Source organism: Geotrypetes seraphini, chromosome 12, assembly GCF_902459505.1.
Source record: "Geotrypetes seraphini chromosome 12, aGeoSer1.1, whole genome shotgun sequence".
In the NCBI taxonomy this organism is placed as follows: Eukaryota; Metazoa; Chordata; class Amphibia; order Gymnophiona; family Dermophiidae; genus Geotrypetes; species Geotrypetes seraphini.
In genome coordinates this window covers 87,538,763-87,556,730 of record NC_047095.1, presented here as the reverse complement: position 1 = coordinate 87,556,730, position 17,968 = coordinate 87,538,763, and the positions used below count along the sequence as shown (strand labels likewise).

The following is a 17,968-nucleotide window of genomic DNA, read 5'->3' as shown; positions in this document are numbered from 1 at the left end:
GGAAAAAACCCTTTTTGATGGCCATGCTAAAATAAGTTTGTGTGTGGAAAAGTCCAGTGTAAGGATGTGCTAACTCCATTTCATAGTGCAGTTTAGTAAAAGGGCCCCATAATTACTTATGTAATGCGATCAATTAAGCTTTCCCCAGCTGACCTACCAGGAGAGATAATGCAAATACTTAAAAGGAAAGCAACAAAAGCAATTTTTAAAAAACAGTGAATTATCACTTTCAGACACAGCATTGTAGCCATTATAGTGACTCAGACTGAACTACTAATCAGGTCCCAGGTAGGGACTGGATGCCATTTGCAATGATATTGGAAGTGTCAGTGACATAGCTCATGTCATTAACAAATGAGAATGAGTAGAAAAGACCCATGCTCTATTTTTTAGTTGATGATAATAGTGCACATTCTTTGGAAAGAGTGCATCCTCATTCGGAAACAAGGGGCTCCTTTTACTAAGGTACACTAGCGTTTTTAGCGCAGGCAACAGATTAGCGCGTGCTAACCCCGCACTACGCAGCTAGAACTAACGCCAGCTCAATGCTGGCGTTAGCGTCTAGCGCGCACGGCATTGTAGCGTGCACTATTCCACGCATTAATGCCCTAACGCAGCTTAGTAAAAGGAGCCCAAAGAGCACTTTAGTAATATTGCTCTGAAACAAACATGACGTTTAAACAAAATGAATTGAGCAATCCTATATAATAAAAGGCTAACTCGCGCATGCGCAGTCCTATTTTCGTGTTCCGTGCGCTGTAGGTCTGTGGCCGAAGGAGTGCGCATGCGCGCGAATACGTCACCACCCGATCGCCTCCACAAGCCGGACCGCAGCCAGACGACGTTCTCCGTTTCTCCTGTCGCCGCCGCCGATCTCCGTTTCTCCTTTGCCGCCCACCCCCTTCTCTTCCCGCGGGTCCGAATGGCGATTCAAGCAGCGTGTACATCAGTCTCCACACGCTGCTTCGGGCCCTTCTGCCCTGATTTGCTCTGCCGCGTCTCTGATGATGTCATCAGGGACGTGCCAGAGTAAATCAGGGCAGAAGGGCCCGAAGCAGCGTGTGGAGACTGATAAAAGCGCTGCTGGAATCACCACCTTTGTAGTCCGGCCCGCGGGAAGGGGAAGGGGAAGGGACAGGGGCGGGTAGAGGAAACGCTAATGCTGCTGCACAGGGAACTGGTGGGGGGGGGGAGGGGAAGGGAATGCTGCTTTGGACGGACAGACAGACAGAGAGAGGAAGGGAAACACAAAGAAAATAAGAAATACACAGGGGCAGGTGCTCAGGGAACTGGTGTGGGGGGAGGGAAATGGAGGGGGATGGAATGCTGCTTTGGACAGACAGAGAGAGGAAGGGAAACACAAAGAAAATAAGAAAGACACAGGGGCAGGTGCACAGGGAACTGGTGTGGGGGGAGGGGGATGGAATGCTGCTTTGGACAGACAGACAGAGGGAGGAAGGGAGACAGAAAGGAAAGAAGAAAGACACAGGGTCAGGGAGATACACAGAAAGACAGACAGGCAAAGGGGGCCAGGGACAGAGACAGACAGAAAGGACAGCGGGAGCCGCGTCAGGAGGGGTGCGGGATGCGGCAGTGGGAACTTTTCCAATGGGTGCAACTGGGCAGCTGTCGGGAACCTCTGATCAGGGGCAGAGCAAGGTAAGAGTATCATAGGGATAAGAAGGAGGAGGGAGGATAAAAAAGGAAGGGATGCCTACTGCTGGACAGGGGGAGAAGGAAAGAGATGCTGATGGACAGGGGAGGTGAAGAAAAAAGAACGGAGGACTAATGTTGGACAGGGGGAGAAGGAAAGAGGTGCTGCTGGACAGGGGGGAGGTAAAACAAAGGGAGAAGGGCTGCTGCTGCATAAGGAGAGCAGTGAAGGGGTGGTGGTGGACACAGTGGAGGTAAAAGGAAGGGAAAATGGACAGGGGGAGCAGGCAAGGGGTGGTGATGGACAGCCAAGGAAAAAGAAAGGCAGAAAGAAATAAAGCGGCTAAGGAGAGAGAGAGAAAAAAAGACAGACACACACACATATGTTCTAGCACCCGTTAATCTAACGGGCTTAAAGACTAGTGAGAAATAAAACAAAATGAAAATGTTTGAACTCCGAGGCTGTGTGTGATCATTTTCTCTAAAGAAATAGTTTCTTTGTGCTTGTTTGAACTGCCAACTTGATAGGATGTGACCATTTGCAGCTACCTGGCATTTGTCCATACTGTAAACCTCTCCCATCTAGTACGGTTATCACGGTTCATAGTCTAAAGTGTGTGAGGACAAAGGCGCGCCGACAACCGAGCACGGACAACTGAGCGCAGGACTTCATCGTGCCGAAGAAACACTGTATTTTAAAGGGCTCCGACGGATGGTGTTGGTGGGGAACCCTCCCACTTTACTTAATAGAGATTGTGCTGGCATAGTAGGGGGTTTGGGGGATGTAACCCCCCTCATTATACTGGAAACTTAACTTTTCCCCTGTTTTTTTAGGGAAAAAGTTAAGTTTTCAGTATAATGTGTGTGTGTGTGTGTGGGGGGGGGGGGTTACATCCCCCACACACCTCCAACATGGCAGCATGAGGCAGTGCGATCCCTATTAAGTAGAGTGGGGGGTTCCACCCCACACTCCCCGTCAGAGCCCTATAAAATACTGTTTTTCTTTGGCGCGATTAAGCCCTGCGCTCAGTTGTTTGCGCTTGGTTGTCGGCGCGCCTTTGTCCTTGGGCGCTTTTGACCCGTCACCATTGCGGTTCATAGTCCTCGCGCGCTTTTGACCCGACACCATTGCATACTAATGTACGATGTATTGCTTTTCTCCTTCTCTACTCTTGTTCCCTGGTAGGACCTATATGAGTGTAAAAGAACTGAAAGAGGCTCTTCAGCTGAACAGCACTCATTTTCTGAACGTTTACTTTGCCAATTCTGTACGGGAGGAACTAGCTGGTGCTGCAACCTGGCCATGGGATAAAGAGGCCGTAAGTCACCTGGGTAAGAGTTTCTGGAGATAATCTATTCTTAATCTTTGTCTTTCTTTCTTTGCCTCTTTTCAACTCACTCAAATAATAATAATAATAACTTTATTTTTATATACCACAAGTAGTTCAGAGCAGTTTACAGAGGAAGAGACTGTATAGAGACAGCGATGTTACAAAAAAGACTTCAAATTACATTAGCATGTTAACATTAGTCAAATTTATCTGGAAGCATTTTAAAGATACATTTCTTTTTTGTCTCTCCTTCTTATTCTGCTTTGACAGGTTCTTTAGTAGAGTTCTCTATTGCATGCTTTTCCATGTTTCATCAATAATCTGTGATGGCCAGTTGCCCTGTCCTAACTTGTGGACACCTGGAGGTCAAAGCTCCTAGTTTTAAAAAGGTGTCGTGTTCAACAATAATTTCTGCTTAGACTATGGGGCTTCCTTTTTTCATATTTTTTCTTGAACAGTCTGCTATGTTTTTCCACACAGATAGTTTTCTGAGCAAATTGGATGTGACTGTGGGCAAATCATCAGGAAATTGACTGTGTCAGTTCCCGGAAACCACTTTTGTGGTTGGGCAACTCGTTGACAGACGACAGTTATCAATCCACCCTTTTCTTAAACATTTAATCCATAGCTCCCTTCTCTTTATGCCTCCCTTCTCAGTTCTGTTCACCCTAGATAACATATCCTGAATATCATTCCAGAATGAGTTATTCCTGGCATGACATTACAGTGTGCATTATAATATGAAAGCTATTTCTACATTTTAATTCCTCCTGACAGCTGCTATGCATTACCATCCAGTGACTTTCCACCCATTTGTGAAATATAGTAACTTTAAGATGTTAGGAAAATTAGGCAGAGCATTGTGATTGGCTAATGGTAATCACCTGATGATGCTACAAAGCAAATTATTATTAGATGTATGTAACACTGTACAAATGCACATAAGAAAATTTGCTGCTTGGCAGGAAATCAAGATGGCGTCGGGAGCAATCGTGCATGCTGAGCTGCTCCACTAATCTGTGCCGAAACAGACTTGATTCCTAACTTACCCGTTTTTTCTGATGGGTAAGTGTAAAGGATCAGCGCAGTTTGTGCCTCCAGCAGCTGCAACTCCAAATCAGCTGGTTCAGGCAACTTTGGAGGGGCTGGCACAGCATGCCCAACAGAAGGCTCAGCCTGCTTTAAGAGTGACTCCACTTCGAGTGGAGGATCTTAGCGTGGAAGGGGCCTCCGTTAGCCCCGAATCGAGACAGGCACCTCTCCAGCCTGGTAGAACCAATCCCATGCACCAGGCTGTGCTGAGGTCCTCGTTAGAGGAAACGGAAGCGCATGGCCCTGGAGGAACAGCTGGGAGACCCCGTGGGGTTGAAGACCAAACTGGCAATTTAACAACAATCTCAGGCATTGAGACAGAAGGAATATTGAAAGCCGGGAAGGAGAATACATTTTTTTGGAGAGATGGTGAAACCGTCTGTGGTAAATATTATTATGAATATGAGGTCTATGTTTGTATTTATATGACAAAATGCTAATAAAACTGATTGAACTTAAAAAAAAAATAAAAAAATTATGGATTCTAACCTAAAAAAAAGCTGTAGCTTTGTTAAGGATGGATTGTGGAACTATCAAGGCAAAGGTGGACCAACATAGTGAAACTTTGATAGAGTATGGTGAGACCATTCAGAAACATGAACAATAGATTATTCAGGTTAAAGATCTTCAATCTGATATAATTAAAGGTCAGCTATTCAGAAAAAAATGGAATATATGAAAAATTATCAAAGGAAAAATAGCCTGAGATTATTGAATTTTCCTAGATCACCAGTAATCTCAGTTTTCAAAATGGTCCGTAAATATATGTGCGAAGTTTTGTTGATTCCTGTAGAAAAATTACCACCAATAATTAGAGCGCAGTATTTAACCATTAGAGCTAATTTAGTTAGCTCTACTTCAACTGATGCAGAGATTCCTGGAGGTAAAACTGATTTGACAAATTTTTTGGAAAATTCCCTTGAGGTGGTAACAGAAAGGACTACTCTTTTGGTGGCTTTTGCTCTTGAATTTGATAGAGACTTAATTCTGAAATCTTATTTCCGAAATATTAATGCTCAGTTTATGGGCTCTACGATACGTATATTTCCTGATGTTTCACAAGTGACGCAGCGAAGAAGAAGGCCTATAGACCAAGAGTCATTTCTCTGGGTGCTATTTGAAAAATTTTTTCTTTTCTTTGAGCCTAAACAATTGTTAGAATTTATTGCAGCTAGAGAAGGTGGGGAGCTCATAATAGGATTCCTAAAGAATAAAACGAACTGGCTGCTGGCTGAGTCTTCTTAGAATGCTCTCATGGTATTTACAGGGGTTTTTTTTTCTTGTTATTTTTTTCTCTTTCTTGACTCCATATTATTTGTGGACTAAATAATAATATATTTTTCTGATATGGGGAGGGGGGTTCTTCTACCTCTCCCCCGTTATATGATACTTATTTAAGTTTCTGAATCTATATTCAAGTATATTGATTATGCTTGTTTGATAAATGGAAAAAATTAAAATTTACTGCTTGGTGGTGCTTACAATCTAATAAAGACAGACAAGACAAATAGAAGACTTGAGAAAACATATTTATTATAGAAAATACTCTTATCGTTAAATTAACAATTCTATGTCAAGAAGAGTTGTCTTTTTTTTTTAATGATTAGACATCATAGACATTTCTGTTTTTACAAATTTCCCCTTCCTAAATTATTCTAGGGTTGACCGACCGTTTGCTCTCTTTATGGAGTAATACTTAATTAACAACATTGAAAAGATTATCCATCCAGATTAACATTGAAAACCAAACTATGGTCAGCTTTTTTTTCAAGCTGCGCTAGAGATTTTTAGCGCAGGCCGACGCAGTAAATGCTCTGGCGCTCATAGAATTCCTATGAACGTCGGAACACTTTCGTCGCCAGCCCGTGTTAAAACTTCTAGCGCATCTTGATAAAAGAGGGGGGTACCCTTTTTTTCAGTGATCTGGACCATTGCAATTCATAAAGTTTCTTATTACTTAGTTTTCATCACTTCTTTTTGATGTAATATAAATTGTACAGTTTCTTGTTAAAGAAAGCTATCATATTTCTCAGGAAGTTGAAGGCTATCATTCTAGATTCAAACCTCATGACTTGATCCAAGATGAGCAAAAAGTATCTGTGAATACGTGGTGTCTTGTTAATGACATGGTGTGATCAAATCATTCAGAAGTTCTCCCCTTAACCCATCCCTCACAAGTATATAATATTATGTCCATTTTTACACACTGGCTAATATTTCTGTATACTCTTTTCTATCTCTTCATGGTACAACAGAACCTTGAGTAATGTGTATTGTCTGCAGTTCTGGTCACCTCATTTTGAAAAAGATATAACAGAATTATAAAAGGTACAGAGAAGGGTGACCACAATCCTATGAAGAAAAGCTAAAGAGGTTACAGTTAGTTCTTCAGCTTTTTTTATTTATTTATTTATAGAATTTCATAATATTACCAAGCATAAACATCTTGTACAGAAAAGTGCGATCAGAAAAAACAAATTAACTGAATTCCCAAAATTGGAGTACAAAGTTAAACTTAAGATAACAATACATAAAATAAAATAATCCAAGATTTTAAAGAGTAGAGCAAAGTAAATTAAACAATTTAACAAGAAAAGCCATATATCTACTACAATACAGAGAGTTAACCATCCTTAGGCGCAGCTATTCCTTTCTCAAGACGTTTCATTGAGAGAAAACTTATCAAATGAGATGGCTCTGTAAAAATATACTTCAAGGATAAGTATCTAACTACACATTTACATGGATATCTCAAGAAGAAAATGCCCCCTATTTGAGTCACTCCAGGTTTCAGGATTAAGAATTCTCTTCTTCTCTTTTGAGTCTCTCTGGAGACATCAGGAAATATCTGAATATGATGTCCCAGGAAGTCCTTGGATCTATTTTTAAAGAAAAGTTTTAGTATCCAATCCTTGTCTGGAGCCAAGGCCACAGACAGCAAGAGAGTGGCTGGAACAGCCAATTCTCTCTCCGATTGTTCCAGTATTGCGGAAATGTCCAATGGTCTATCCCGGGATTCCTCAACTTTTTCTTCTTCTTTGGATTGGGGTTTGGCAGGGAGATAATATACTCTTGTAAGAGGAGGTAAAGAGCTACAGCTCTTCAGCTTGGAGAAGACATGACTGAGGGGAGATATAGAGAAGTTTATAAAATCCTAAGTGAGTAGAACAGGGAAATGGGAATTGTTTGTTTACTTTTTCAGTGAAATGGTTTAGTAGTCCACTGTTTGAGATAATATATAGAATTAAAAGAAATAAACAGTGCATTACAGTGCATTAACTCTGTCCTTTACAAAGCCATGCTAGTGTTTTTAGCACCGGCCATTGCGGTAACAGGTCTAACGCTCATAGAATGCTAGCATGGCTTTGTAAAGGAGGGGGTAAGTTAGACTAGTAAAAAGGTATTACCTTTATTCCTTTTATTTTGTTTACTTTTTCAAAAACTACAAAGTACAAATCAGAATATATATATTCATTCAGAGCCTGATTCTATATATAACACCTTGTGACAGGGTAGAGTCGCTATCACCCTAATCACCTCTGAGAGAAAGCTGCATGGAGAAGCCCTATGCTAAAATCTGCTGGGTACAGGCCAAGCGAAGCAAACTGATTTGCATAATTGGAGGAGATCTCACTGTGAGAAAAATAGGAGCTTGCAGACAAGACCTGGCGCACAGAAAGACAAGTGGGGGGAGTTCTTGGAAACAGGAACTCCTAAGAGTGACCCTTGGAGGGATATATGCTGGCACCCATCTATCCTCCAGTAAGTTCAAACCCAAATTGACCAGAGGGTCTGCGGGGACCATGGTACCAGGAGACCAGAATTGACCGGTGAACAGAGGGTCCATTGGGACCAAGCTACCAGTGGTGAATGGCAGTGAACGGTGGTGACCAGAAGAGACCAGTGCAGGTTCTATATGCCATTGGGTTTTAGGCACCTTAGAGTTGTCTACATACAGGACTGGGTCCTTCAGCATGAAGATCTCTGGAAGAGATTCTTTCTTCAACTTTTCTGATCAGCAGTTAGCTTGTCCAGATGAACTCATACCCTAGATAATTTCAACTCAAGACAAACCAGGTAGGGAAGCCAAGGTAAAATTCCAGTTGTCAAGCTGTTGATCCAGACCTGAGCAGTTGTATATTGCTTCTGGTCTCCAAATACACAGGAATAAAGGTACTGTCTTCTCATAATCCATTTGAAGCCTTGTTATTATCCCCCCTCCAAATAAGAATCTTAAAATTTCTAGAATCCACCAATATCTGGAAGGGAGTCTCAACCAGCTCAACTTGATCCACAAAGTTACATACCCCTGGGTGGGAAGCCTCCATGAAATTATAGAAATGTGGATTCACATTATGAAATGTTCTTTTCTCCACATTTGAAACAAATGAGAATTTAATTTAATTGCCATATTTATATCCCACTTAACCACAATGTTCCAAGCAAGTTACAATAAAAGTTAATTCAATATCAAAAATTTTACAAACCGACTTAATCAAAATATTTCTGAAATATCATAAGAAAGGGACCACGAGTAGGTCGGAAGATGTTATAATGCCACTTTACAGAACAATGGTCAGACCACACTTAGAATACTGTGTCCAACACTGGTCTCCATACCTTATGAAGGATAAAATTCTGTTGGAGAGGGTGCAGAGGCGAGCCACGAAACTAGTCAAAGGCATGGAGAATTTAAGCTACAAGGAATGCCTCGGAAAACTGGGACTGTTCACCCTCGAAAAGAGAAGACTGCGTGGGGATCTGATAGAGACTTTTAAAATATTAAAAGGATTTGACCAAATTGACCAGGAAGCAGCATTACTGACATTTTCAGATGTGACACACAAAGAGTGGTGGGCGCTTGGAATGCTCTCCCAGAGGAGGTGGTGGCAGAGAATACTGTTCTGGGTTTCAAACGCAAGTTGGATGCACACCTTCTTGCAAATCATATTGAGGGATACGGGAAATCCGGGTCTCCAACAAGGAGCACCTAAATGGGCCTCCGCGTGTGCGGATCGCCGGACTAGATGGACCTTGGTCTGATCCGGTGAAGGCGTTTCTTATGTTCTTTCTTCTATCTGGAGTACTCTCTTTTAAACTATACTAAACTAACCCCCTCTTTTTCTAAGGTGCGCTATGCTTTTTAGCGTGCCTTAAATATTAGCGTGCGCTAATCATGCGCTAAACGCCAATGCATGCATGCTATCTTATGGATGCATTAGCGGTTAGCCCACGCGTTGATGTAGCGTGCGCTAAACGCACGCTAAAATGCTTAGCACACCTTAGTAAAAGAGGGCCTAAAATTTAGCTTTATATACTGGGTCATCAAACCAAAAGGAAGCTCGACTCGGTTAACAATAGCTAAAAGAGTACTAAAAGAAAAATAACAAGAAATTCAAAGTGTTTAGCAAATAGAAAAGTTTTTAAAGATTTGCAGAAGAATTAAAAAGGACTGGGGGGATTTCTCAAAATTAAGGGGAGTTCATTCCATAGTTGAGAGAGTTTGAAAACCAAAGATTGGCTAAAGAGCTTGACTCCTTTAATTCCTTTTCTAGAAGGAAGGGAGAGTATGAATTATTGGATGCCTCTTGCATGGGAAAATCTGTAAACGTTCCATAGCAGGGGAATAAAAATACCATATAAGATTTTAAAAGTGATGCAAGCACATTTAAATTGAATCCTGAGATAAACCGGGAGCTAATGAAGGCTCAAGCCTGCACAGAACTTTCTTTCTCTCATGGCTATATGTAAATCTAAATTTAAAAGCACATTAGATACATACCCTGTTTCCCCGAAAATAAGCCCTAGCATGATTTTTAAAGATGCTATTAATATAAGCCCTACTCCCAAAACAAGCCCTAGTTAAGATCGACCCCCAAAGCTCCCCCCTCCCGAATATCCCTAACAGTCCCTGACTCCATCCCTGATACTAGTGCTGCCTGATTTGCTGAAAAAATCAGACTTGTCAATTCAGCAACCCCCCCCCCCCACCTCCTGCTTTAGGAGGCCTCGGAGCAGAGGTATGTCAGTCTCACGGTGGGAGGGTTGGTGGTGTTCTGCTGCACAAGGGAATGGGTGAGAGGGGAGGAATGATGCTGCATGGTGGGGGGGGGGGGTGGAAATTGAGGTAGAGGAGAGGAAGGGAGAGATGATTGTTGTACATGAAAAAGATAAGACATCCCTGAAAATAAGCCCTAGGGTGTTTTTTGGACCCAAAATTAATATGACACTGTCTTATTTTCAGTGAAACACAGTATTATAATCTATAAAAGCACATTAGACACAGTGTCTATAAAAGCACCGGTTTCTAAATTATAATGGCTATGCGAGGCTCTTGCATTCCATGTCTAGGCAGGTGGTTATGTGCCCCTTCATGGGTGGCTTCAGCTCTGCTTGCCCTTGCTTTCCACAGCTGGTGCAGTTCAAGAACACAGCACCCTCCTCCCCCTGCAGTTGGCAGTGACCATGCATATGATTTCTCCATTGCTGGAATTGGCACCATTTCTCTTCTGTTATCTCCTGTGCCAGTTTCCCTCATCTCACAGGGGTTTATTCCTGCTTGCAGGAGAGGGGGGAGACCATCTCCTGATGCAAAAAACTTGGCAGTTGAGTTTAAATACAATCAAACCAAGAAGTCTAAATATTAAGCACACATTCTCCCAAGATCGTTTCAATAAATATTATTAATAGAGATTTTAAGAAGCAAAAAGGCAGAAAAAAAAGAAAGATAGGAAGGGAGACAAGCAGAGACTAGAAATTGAGACTTGACAGCTAATATACAGTATTGAAGGCCTTACTCAGAAAGGACATTTTCTTCTTCAGTGCCTGCTGTAAAATATGTATTACATATATCTCACTTTGAGAATTTTGCACATCACTATCTTATATTACAGATAACTTGGATCACACATTTTATCCTTTCAATTCTTTTTACTTCTTTGCAGTCACATTTCATATAGTAACATAGTAACATAGTAACATAGTAACATAGTAGATGACGGCAGATAAAGACCCGAATGGTCCATCCAGTCTGCCCAACCTGATTCAATTTAAAAAATTTTTTTTTTATTTTTTTTTTATTTTTTTTTCTTCTTAGCTATTTCTGGGCGAGAATCCAAAGCTTTACCCGGTACTGTGCTTGAGTTCCAACTGCCGAAATCTCTGTTAAGACTTACTCCAGCCCATCTACATCCTCCCAGCCATTGAAGCCCTCCCCTGCCCATCCTCCTCCAAACGGCCATACACAGACACAGACCGTACAAGTCTGCCCAGTAACTGGCCTAGTTCAATCTTTAATATTATTTTCTGATTCTAAATCTTCTGTGTTCATCCCACGCTTCTTTGAACTCAGTCACAGTTTTACTCTCCACCACCTCTCCCGGGAGCGCATTCCAGGCATCCACCACCCTCTCCGTAAAGTAGAATTTCCTAACATTGCCCCTGAATCTACCACCCCTCAACCTCAAATTATGTCCTCTGGTTTTACCATTTTCCTTTCTCTGGAAAAGATTTTGTTCTACGTTAATACCCTTTAAGTATTTGAACGTCTGAATCATATCTCCCCTGTCTCTCCTTTCCTCTAGGGTATACATATTCAGGGCTTCCAGTCTCTCCTCATATGTCTTCTGGTGCAAGCCTCCTATCATTTTCGTCGCCCTCCTCTGGACCGCCTCAAGTCTTCTTACGTCTTTCGCCAGATACGGTCTCCAAAACTGAACACAATACTCCAAGTGGGGCCTCACCAATGACCTGTACAGGGGCATCAACACCTTCTTTCTTCTACTGACTACGCCTCTCTTTATACAGCCCAGAATCCTTCTGGCAGCAGCCACTGCCTTGTCACACTGTTTTTTCGCCTTTAGATCTTCGGACACTATCACCCCGAGGTCCCTCTCCCCGTCCGTGCATATCAGCTTCTCTCCTCCCAGCATATACGGTTCCTTCCTATTATTAATCCCCAAATGCATTACTCTGCATTTCTTTGCATTGAATTTTAGTTGCCAGGCATTAGACCATTCCTCTAACTTTTGCAGATCCTTTTTCATATTTTCCACTCCCTCTTCGGTGTCTACTCTGTTACAAATCTTGGTATCATCTGCAAAAAGGCACACTTTTCCTTCTAACCCTTCAGCAATGTCACTTACATACATATTGAACAGGATTGGCCCCAGCACCGAACCCTGAGGGACTCCACTAGTCACCTTTCCTTCCTTCGAGCGACTTCCATTAACCACCACCCTCTGGCGTCTGTCCGACAGCCAGTTTCTGACCCAGTTCACCACTTTGGGTCCTAACTTTAGCCCTTCAAGTTTGTTCAACAGCCTCCTATGAGGAACTGTATCAAAGGCTTTGCTGAAATCCAAATAAATTACATCTAGCATATGTCCTCGATCCAGCTCTCTGGTCACCCAATCAAAAAATTCAATCAGGTTCGTTTGGCACGATTTACCTTTTGTAAAGCCATGTTGCCTCGGATCCTGTAACCCATTAGATTCAAGGAAATACACTATCCTTTCTTTCAGCAACACTTCCATTATTTTTCCAACAACTGAAGTGAGGCTCACCGGCCTGTAGTTTCCTGCTTCATCCCTGTGACCACTTTTATGAATAGGGACCACATCCGCTCTCCTCCAATCCCCAGGAATCACTCCCGTCTCCAGAGATTTGTTGAACAAGTCTTTAATAGGACTCGCCAGAACCTCTCTGAGTTCCCTTAGTATCCTGGGATGGATCCCGTCTGGTCCCATCGCTTTGTCCACCTTCAGTTTTTCAAGTTGCTCATAAACACCCTCCTCCGTGAACGGCGCAGAATCTACTCCATTTTCTCGTGTAACTTTGCCGGACAATCTCGGTCCTTCTCCAGGATTTTCTTCTGTGAACACAGAACAGAAGTATTTGTTTAGCACATTTGCTTTCTCCTCATCACTCTCCACATATTTGTTCCCAGCATCTTTTAGCCTAGCAATTCCATTTTTTATCTTCCTCCTTTCACTAATATATCTGAAAAAATTTTTATCTCCCTTTTTTACATTTTTAGCCATTTGTTCTTCCGCCTGTGCCTTCGCCAAACGTATCTCTCTCTTGGCTTCTTTCAGTTTCACCCTGTAGTCCTTTCTGCTCTCCTCTTCTTGGGTTTTTTTATATTTCATGAACGCCAACTCTTTCGCCTTTATTTTCTCAGCCACTAGGTTGGAGAACCATATCGGCTTCCTTTTTCTTTTGTTTTTATTGATTTTCTTCACATAAAGGTCCGTAGCCATTTTTATCGCTCCTTTCAGCTTAGACCACTGTCTTTCCACTTCTCTTATGTCCTCCCATCCTAACAGCTCTTTCTTCAGGTACTTTCCCATTGCATTAAAGTCCGTACGTTTGAAATCTAGGACTTTAAGTATCGTGCGGCCGCTCTCCACTTTAGCCGTTATATCAAACCAAACCGTTTGATGATCGCTACTACCCAGGTGAGCACCCACTCGAACATTAGAGATACTCTCTCCATTTGTGAGGACCAGATCCAATATCGCTTTTTCCCTTGTGGGTTCCGTCACCATTTGTCTGAGCAGAGCCTCTTGAAAGGCATCCACAATCTCCCTACTTCTTTCCGATTCCGCAGACGGAACATTCCAGTCCGCATCCGGCAGGTTGAAATCTCCCAACAGCAGAACCTCCTCTTTCCTTCCAAACTTTTGGATATCCACAATCAGATCCTTATCAATTTGCTGCGATTGAGTCGGAGGTCTGTAGACTACACCCACGTAGATAGAAGTTCCATCTTCTCTTTTCAGAGCAATCCATATCGCTTCTTCCTCTCCCCAGGTCCCTTGCATTTCGGTCGCTTGGATATTGATCTTTACATAGAGAGCTACTCCTCCACCTTTATGACCATCTCTGTCCTTCCTAAAAAGATTATATCCCGGTATGTTTGCATCCCATCCATGTGATTCACTGAACCATGTCTCTGTGATAGCAACAATATCTAGATCTGCCTCTAACATCAGAGCTTGCAGATCATGAACTTTGTTGCTTAGACTGCGAGCATTTGTGGTCATCGCTTTCCAGCTATTTTTCAGCGATAATCTTCTTTTTCGTATGGATTTTTGTGTCGTTTCACTTTCCGTTGCAATACTAAGAAATGAGTTGCTGATATTGCTTATGTTGCAGCCTTTACTACTATCACATCTTTTCTTTTGCCGGGGGTGGTCTTTATAATTGTCCTTCGTACATACACCACCCCCACCTTCTAGTTTAAATGCCTGGAAAAATATTGTCTAAATTTCTCTGCAAGGTTTCTTTTTCCTGCTGTAGTAATATGTAGCCCATCAGTGCAATATAGCTTCTTGTCCTTCCATGTATTTCCCCATCCTCCTATGTACCTGAAGCCTTCTTGATGACACCAGGCTCTGAGCCATCTATTAAAGTCCTCTGTGTTTTTCACTCTTTGCTCTCCTTTTCCATATGCAGGCAGTATTTCAGAAAAAGCTAAAGTCTTTACAAAAGGTTTCACGCCCTCACCAAGCTCCCGAAAAGCTTTCTGTGCTGCAAGTGTGGAGTTGTTGGCCAGGTCATTTGTTCCCAGATGGATAACAACATCAGTGTTAAAATCCTTAGTTTCTTCCTTAACTATAGTCAGTATTTGCCTGGAACTCCTGGTAGCTGAGGATCCTGGAAGACATTTCACTATTTTGGACTCCTCGCCCTGTGTTCCAAGGTTAATGCCTCTGATGATGGAATCCCCCAACAGTAATAGTTTTCTGTTTTTGGCTTTTTTATTTGTACTTGTACTTAGGGTGCTCTTGTTCTCTTGAGTTTCCTTCATTGGTTCCAGTCCCACCTCCCTTCTGTTTTCCTGAGTATCGCAGTGCACTAGTGGAGCGAAGGAATTCTGTAGAGGTAATATTAGTGAAGGTGGATGTTTCTGTGTTACATGTCGCAGTCTTCCTGAGCCTACTGTGACCCATTTATTCCTGGGCTGTTTTATTCTTTGAGGTAGAGGTGGTAAGTTGGTATGATTTTGTGGAGTGATGGAAGCTGCTTTAATTGTATTCAATTCCTGCTTAAGTTTGCAGAGCTCCTCCTTAATACTGGCAAGTTGAAGACAGATGGGGCAAGCCTTAAGCCTCCAAATAGTATGTCTTGGAATTAAAGCACCACAGTGATTGCATAGAATAAAGGTCATCTTGATTGGTTGTGAAGTCCTGATTATATGGGTCTCTATATATGAATAGTGGTCCCTGGGGTTGGTGGGACTATAAGTAAGACTACTAGTAAGGCAGAAATATAGGCTCTATACCACCTAAAACACAGTATTTTAAACAAAACTGCAGGAAGAAGAAATAAGATTTAACAGAGGAAAGAGAAGGATTTTTTTGTGCTTTTTTATATTTTTTTTTTAGTAAGAAACAGGGAGGAGAAGAGAAATTAAGCAGATATAATGCTGAAAACCAGTGAAAAGAGCAGAATATGAAATGGTAACTTAGCTTTTAGAAGTTCACAGGGCAGCCTTGTTTCAGCAATGTCCCAAAGATAATGCAATTAACCTTAGAAGTAAAACAGAACCCCTCCCTTCTCCACCTAATCAGCAGAAAACAATGGCTGAATACTGGTAAGACAGAAATATAGGCTCTATACCACCTAAAACACAGTATTTTAAACAAAAACGCAGGTTCTATCAGTGCTACCCTAAAACACAGGATTTATAACAGGATTTTCCCTACTTTAGTCCCCCTGAGCCACAGACACCAGAAATATAGGCTCTATACCACCTAAAACACAGTATTTTAAACAAAACTGCAGGAAGAAGAAATAAGATTTAACAGAGGAAAGAGAAGGATTTTTTTGTGCTTTTTTATATTTTTTTTTTAGTAAGAAACAGGGAGGAGAAGAGAAATTAAGCAGATATAATGCTGAAAACCAGTGAAAAGAGCAGAATATGAAATGGTAACTTAGCTTTTAGAAGTTCACAGGGCAGCCTTGTTTCAGCAATGTCCCAAATATACAGTCAAACCTTGGTTTGCGAGTAACGTGGTTTGCGAGTGTTTTACAAGACGAGCAAAACATTTTCGCAAATTGTGACTCGCAAACCGAGCATTGACTCGATTTGCGAGTCCCCCCGCCCTTGAACCGGCATCGCCCCCCCCCCTCGTGAATTCCTGCCTTCCCCCGCACGAACCGGCATCCCCCGCCCGCTCAACTGAGGCCTTACCCCCATCTGGCACCGGCACGCAGCACCAACCCATAGGAGGTGCCAGTGCCCGAAGATCCTACCTCTTGCTGGACTGGGCATTGAGCATCTGCATCTGTGAGATTCTCGGAGAGAATGAAAGCCAGAAGGCCTTGAACATGCACAGATGCTCAAGGCCTAGTCCGCAAGCAGCATGATCTTTGGGCACCTGCACCTCCTGTGGGTTGGTGCTGTGTACTGGTGCCAGATGGGTAAGGCTTCAGTTTGGGCGGGTGGGGGATGCCGGTTCGCGGGGGCGTTCGTGAGAGGGGCGATGCCTGTTCACGGGGGGGGATGTGGAAGTGCACCAGTGGCCTTGGGGGTAGGGGGTCTTTTGGGGATGTAGTGGGGTGGAGCAGCGCCAATGGCCACCGGGGGGAGGGGGGAACCAATCAAGCGAGTTTCCCTTACTTCCTATGGGGAAACTCGCTTTGATATACGAGTAATTTGGTTTACGAGCATGCTTCTAGAACAAATTATGCTCGTAAACCAAGGTTTCACTGTATTTACTCATTATGGCTTCACTTGGATCATACATTTGTTGTTGTTTTTTCAAATTTTTCACATTATTTCTTTGCTGTCAACAATCTCACTCAGGGCATAATTTTATTCATACATAATCAATTGTTTATATTAAGATCCCTGAGGAAGGAGTGTTTCTTCGAAACACAGACCATGTCGGGTCCAGGTTCATCAATCCTTTTGTATACAAAATGTTTTATATTCATATTTTATGATTTCTTATTAAAGACTTGGCATCTTGTACATCATCACTGCAGTTTTTGCCTTTGTTTTTCGACTTGATATTTCACTGCAGTTTTTTATGTTGGATTCTTTGTTTGTTGTTGCCTTACATATATCTCAAAACATATAAAAAAAATAAAGAAAAAAAAAAATAAAGCCCAACTGGTCACACAGTTTTGAATAATAGAATGATATTGCTGACAGAAGAAATGATTATAAAATCTATTTTGGCCTCTATCCAGAGGTAAAATGAAATTGAAGATTCAGAGCTAGAGAAATCAAAATCGGTACTGAGAAGGAAAATAAAGATGATGTCAATGAAAAAAGTACTGTAAATAAACATAACAAAAAGAGTTAATCTTACACATCAGAGCAGCAGTCAAGTTAAAGAAATTTGTTTGTAAGCTAGCAGAGTGGCTTTGGCAATATCACTCTCATAGCACATGTGGTTCTCCAGACCTTGGAAATAATAGCATTTCAGCTTGGTCAAAAACACCAGACAGAGCAAAGAGGTAGAGAAAGGTTCACAGTGACTTGTGGATGCCAAGTTGAACCTTGCTTGGGTTAGTTGAAACAATTTAGATTTAGCAATTTATTATTGATGCTCTCCAATAGAGAGAGAGAGAGAAAAAAAAAAGGCTTAGGGTCCTTTAACTAAGCTGCAGTAAGCACTAGTCTGTGCTTAATGCAGCTTAAAAGAAGCTTACCACAGGATGCTTTGAGGCATCCTGCAGCAAGTTTGCACATACCGAAGCATGCACAAATTTTTTTTAATTGCTTCACTGAGGGGCATGTCTGGGGGGCAGAAAGCTGGCACTTCTGTGCTAATCAGTTAGTGTAATCCTGCACTAATCAATTAGCATGTAATAATACATTATTACATTACATTATAATTACATTACATTAATTAACATGTATTACATGCTAATTA

At 42.0% G+C, this 17,968-nt stretch overlaps 1 protein-coding gene across 1 annotated transcript in view; it reads left to right on the top strand.

Annotated features, from left to right (window-relative positions):
• Window positions 1–17,968, top strand: part of PAPPA2 (pappalysin 2) — a 546,937-nt gene that overhangs the window by 189,582 nt on the left and 339,387 nt on the right. Inside the window, exon 3 of the mRNA XM_033916510.1 lies at window positions 2,840–2,985. Within this exon, the coding sequence (XP_033772401.1) occupies window positions 2,840–2,985 (146 nt within the window). The remainder of the gene's footprint in view (window positions 1–2,839; window positions 2,986–17,968) is intronic.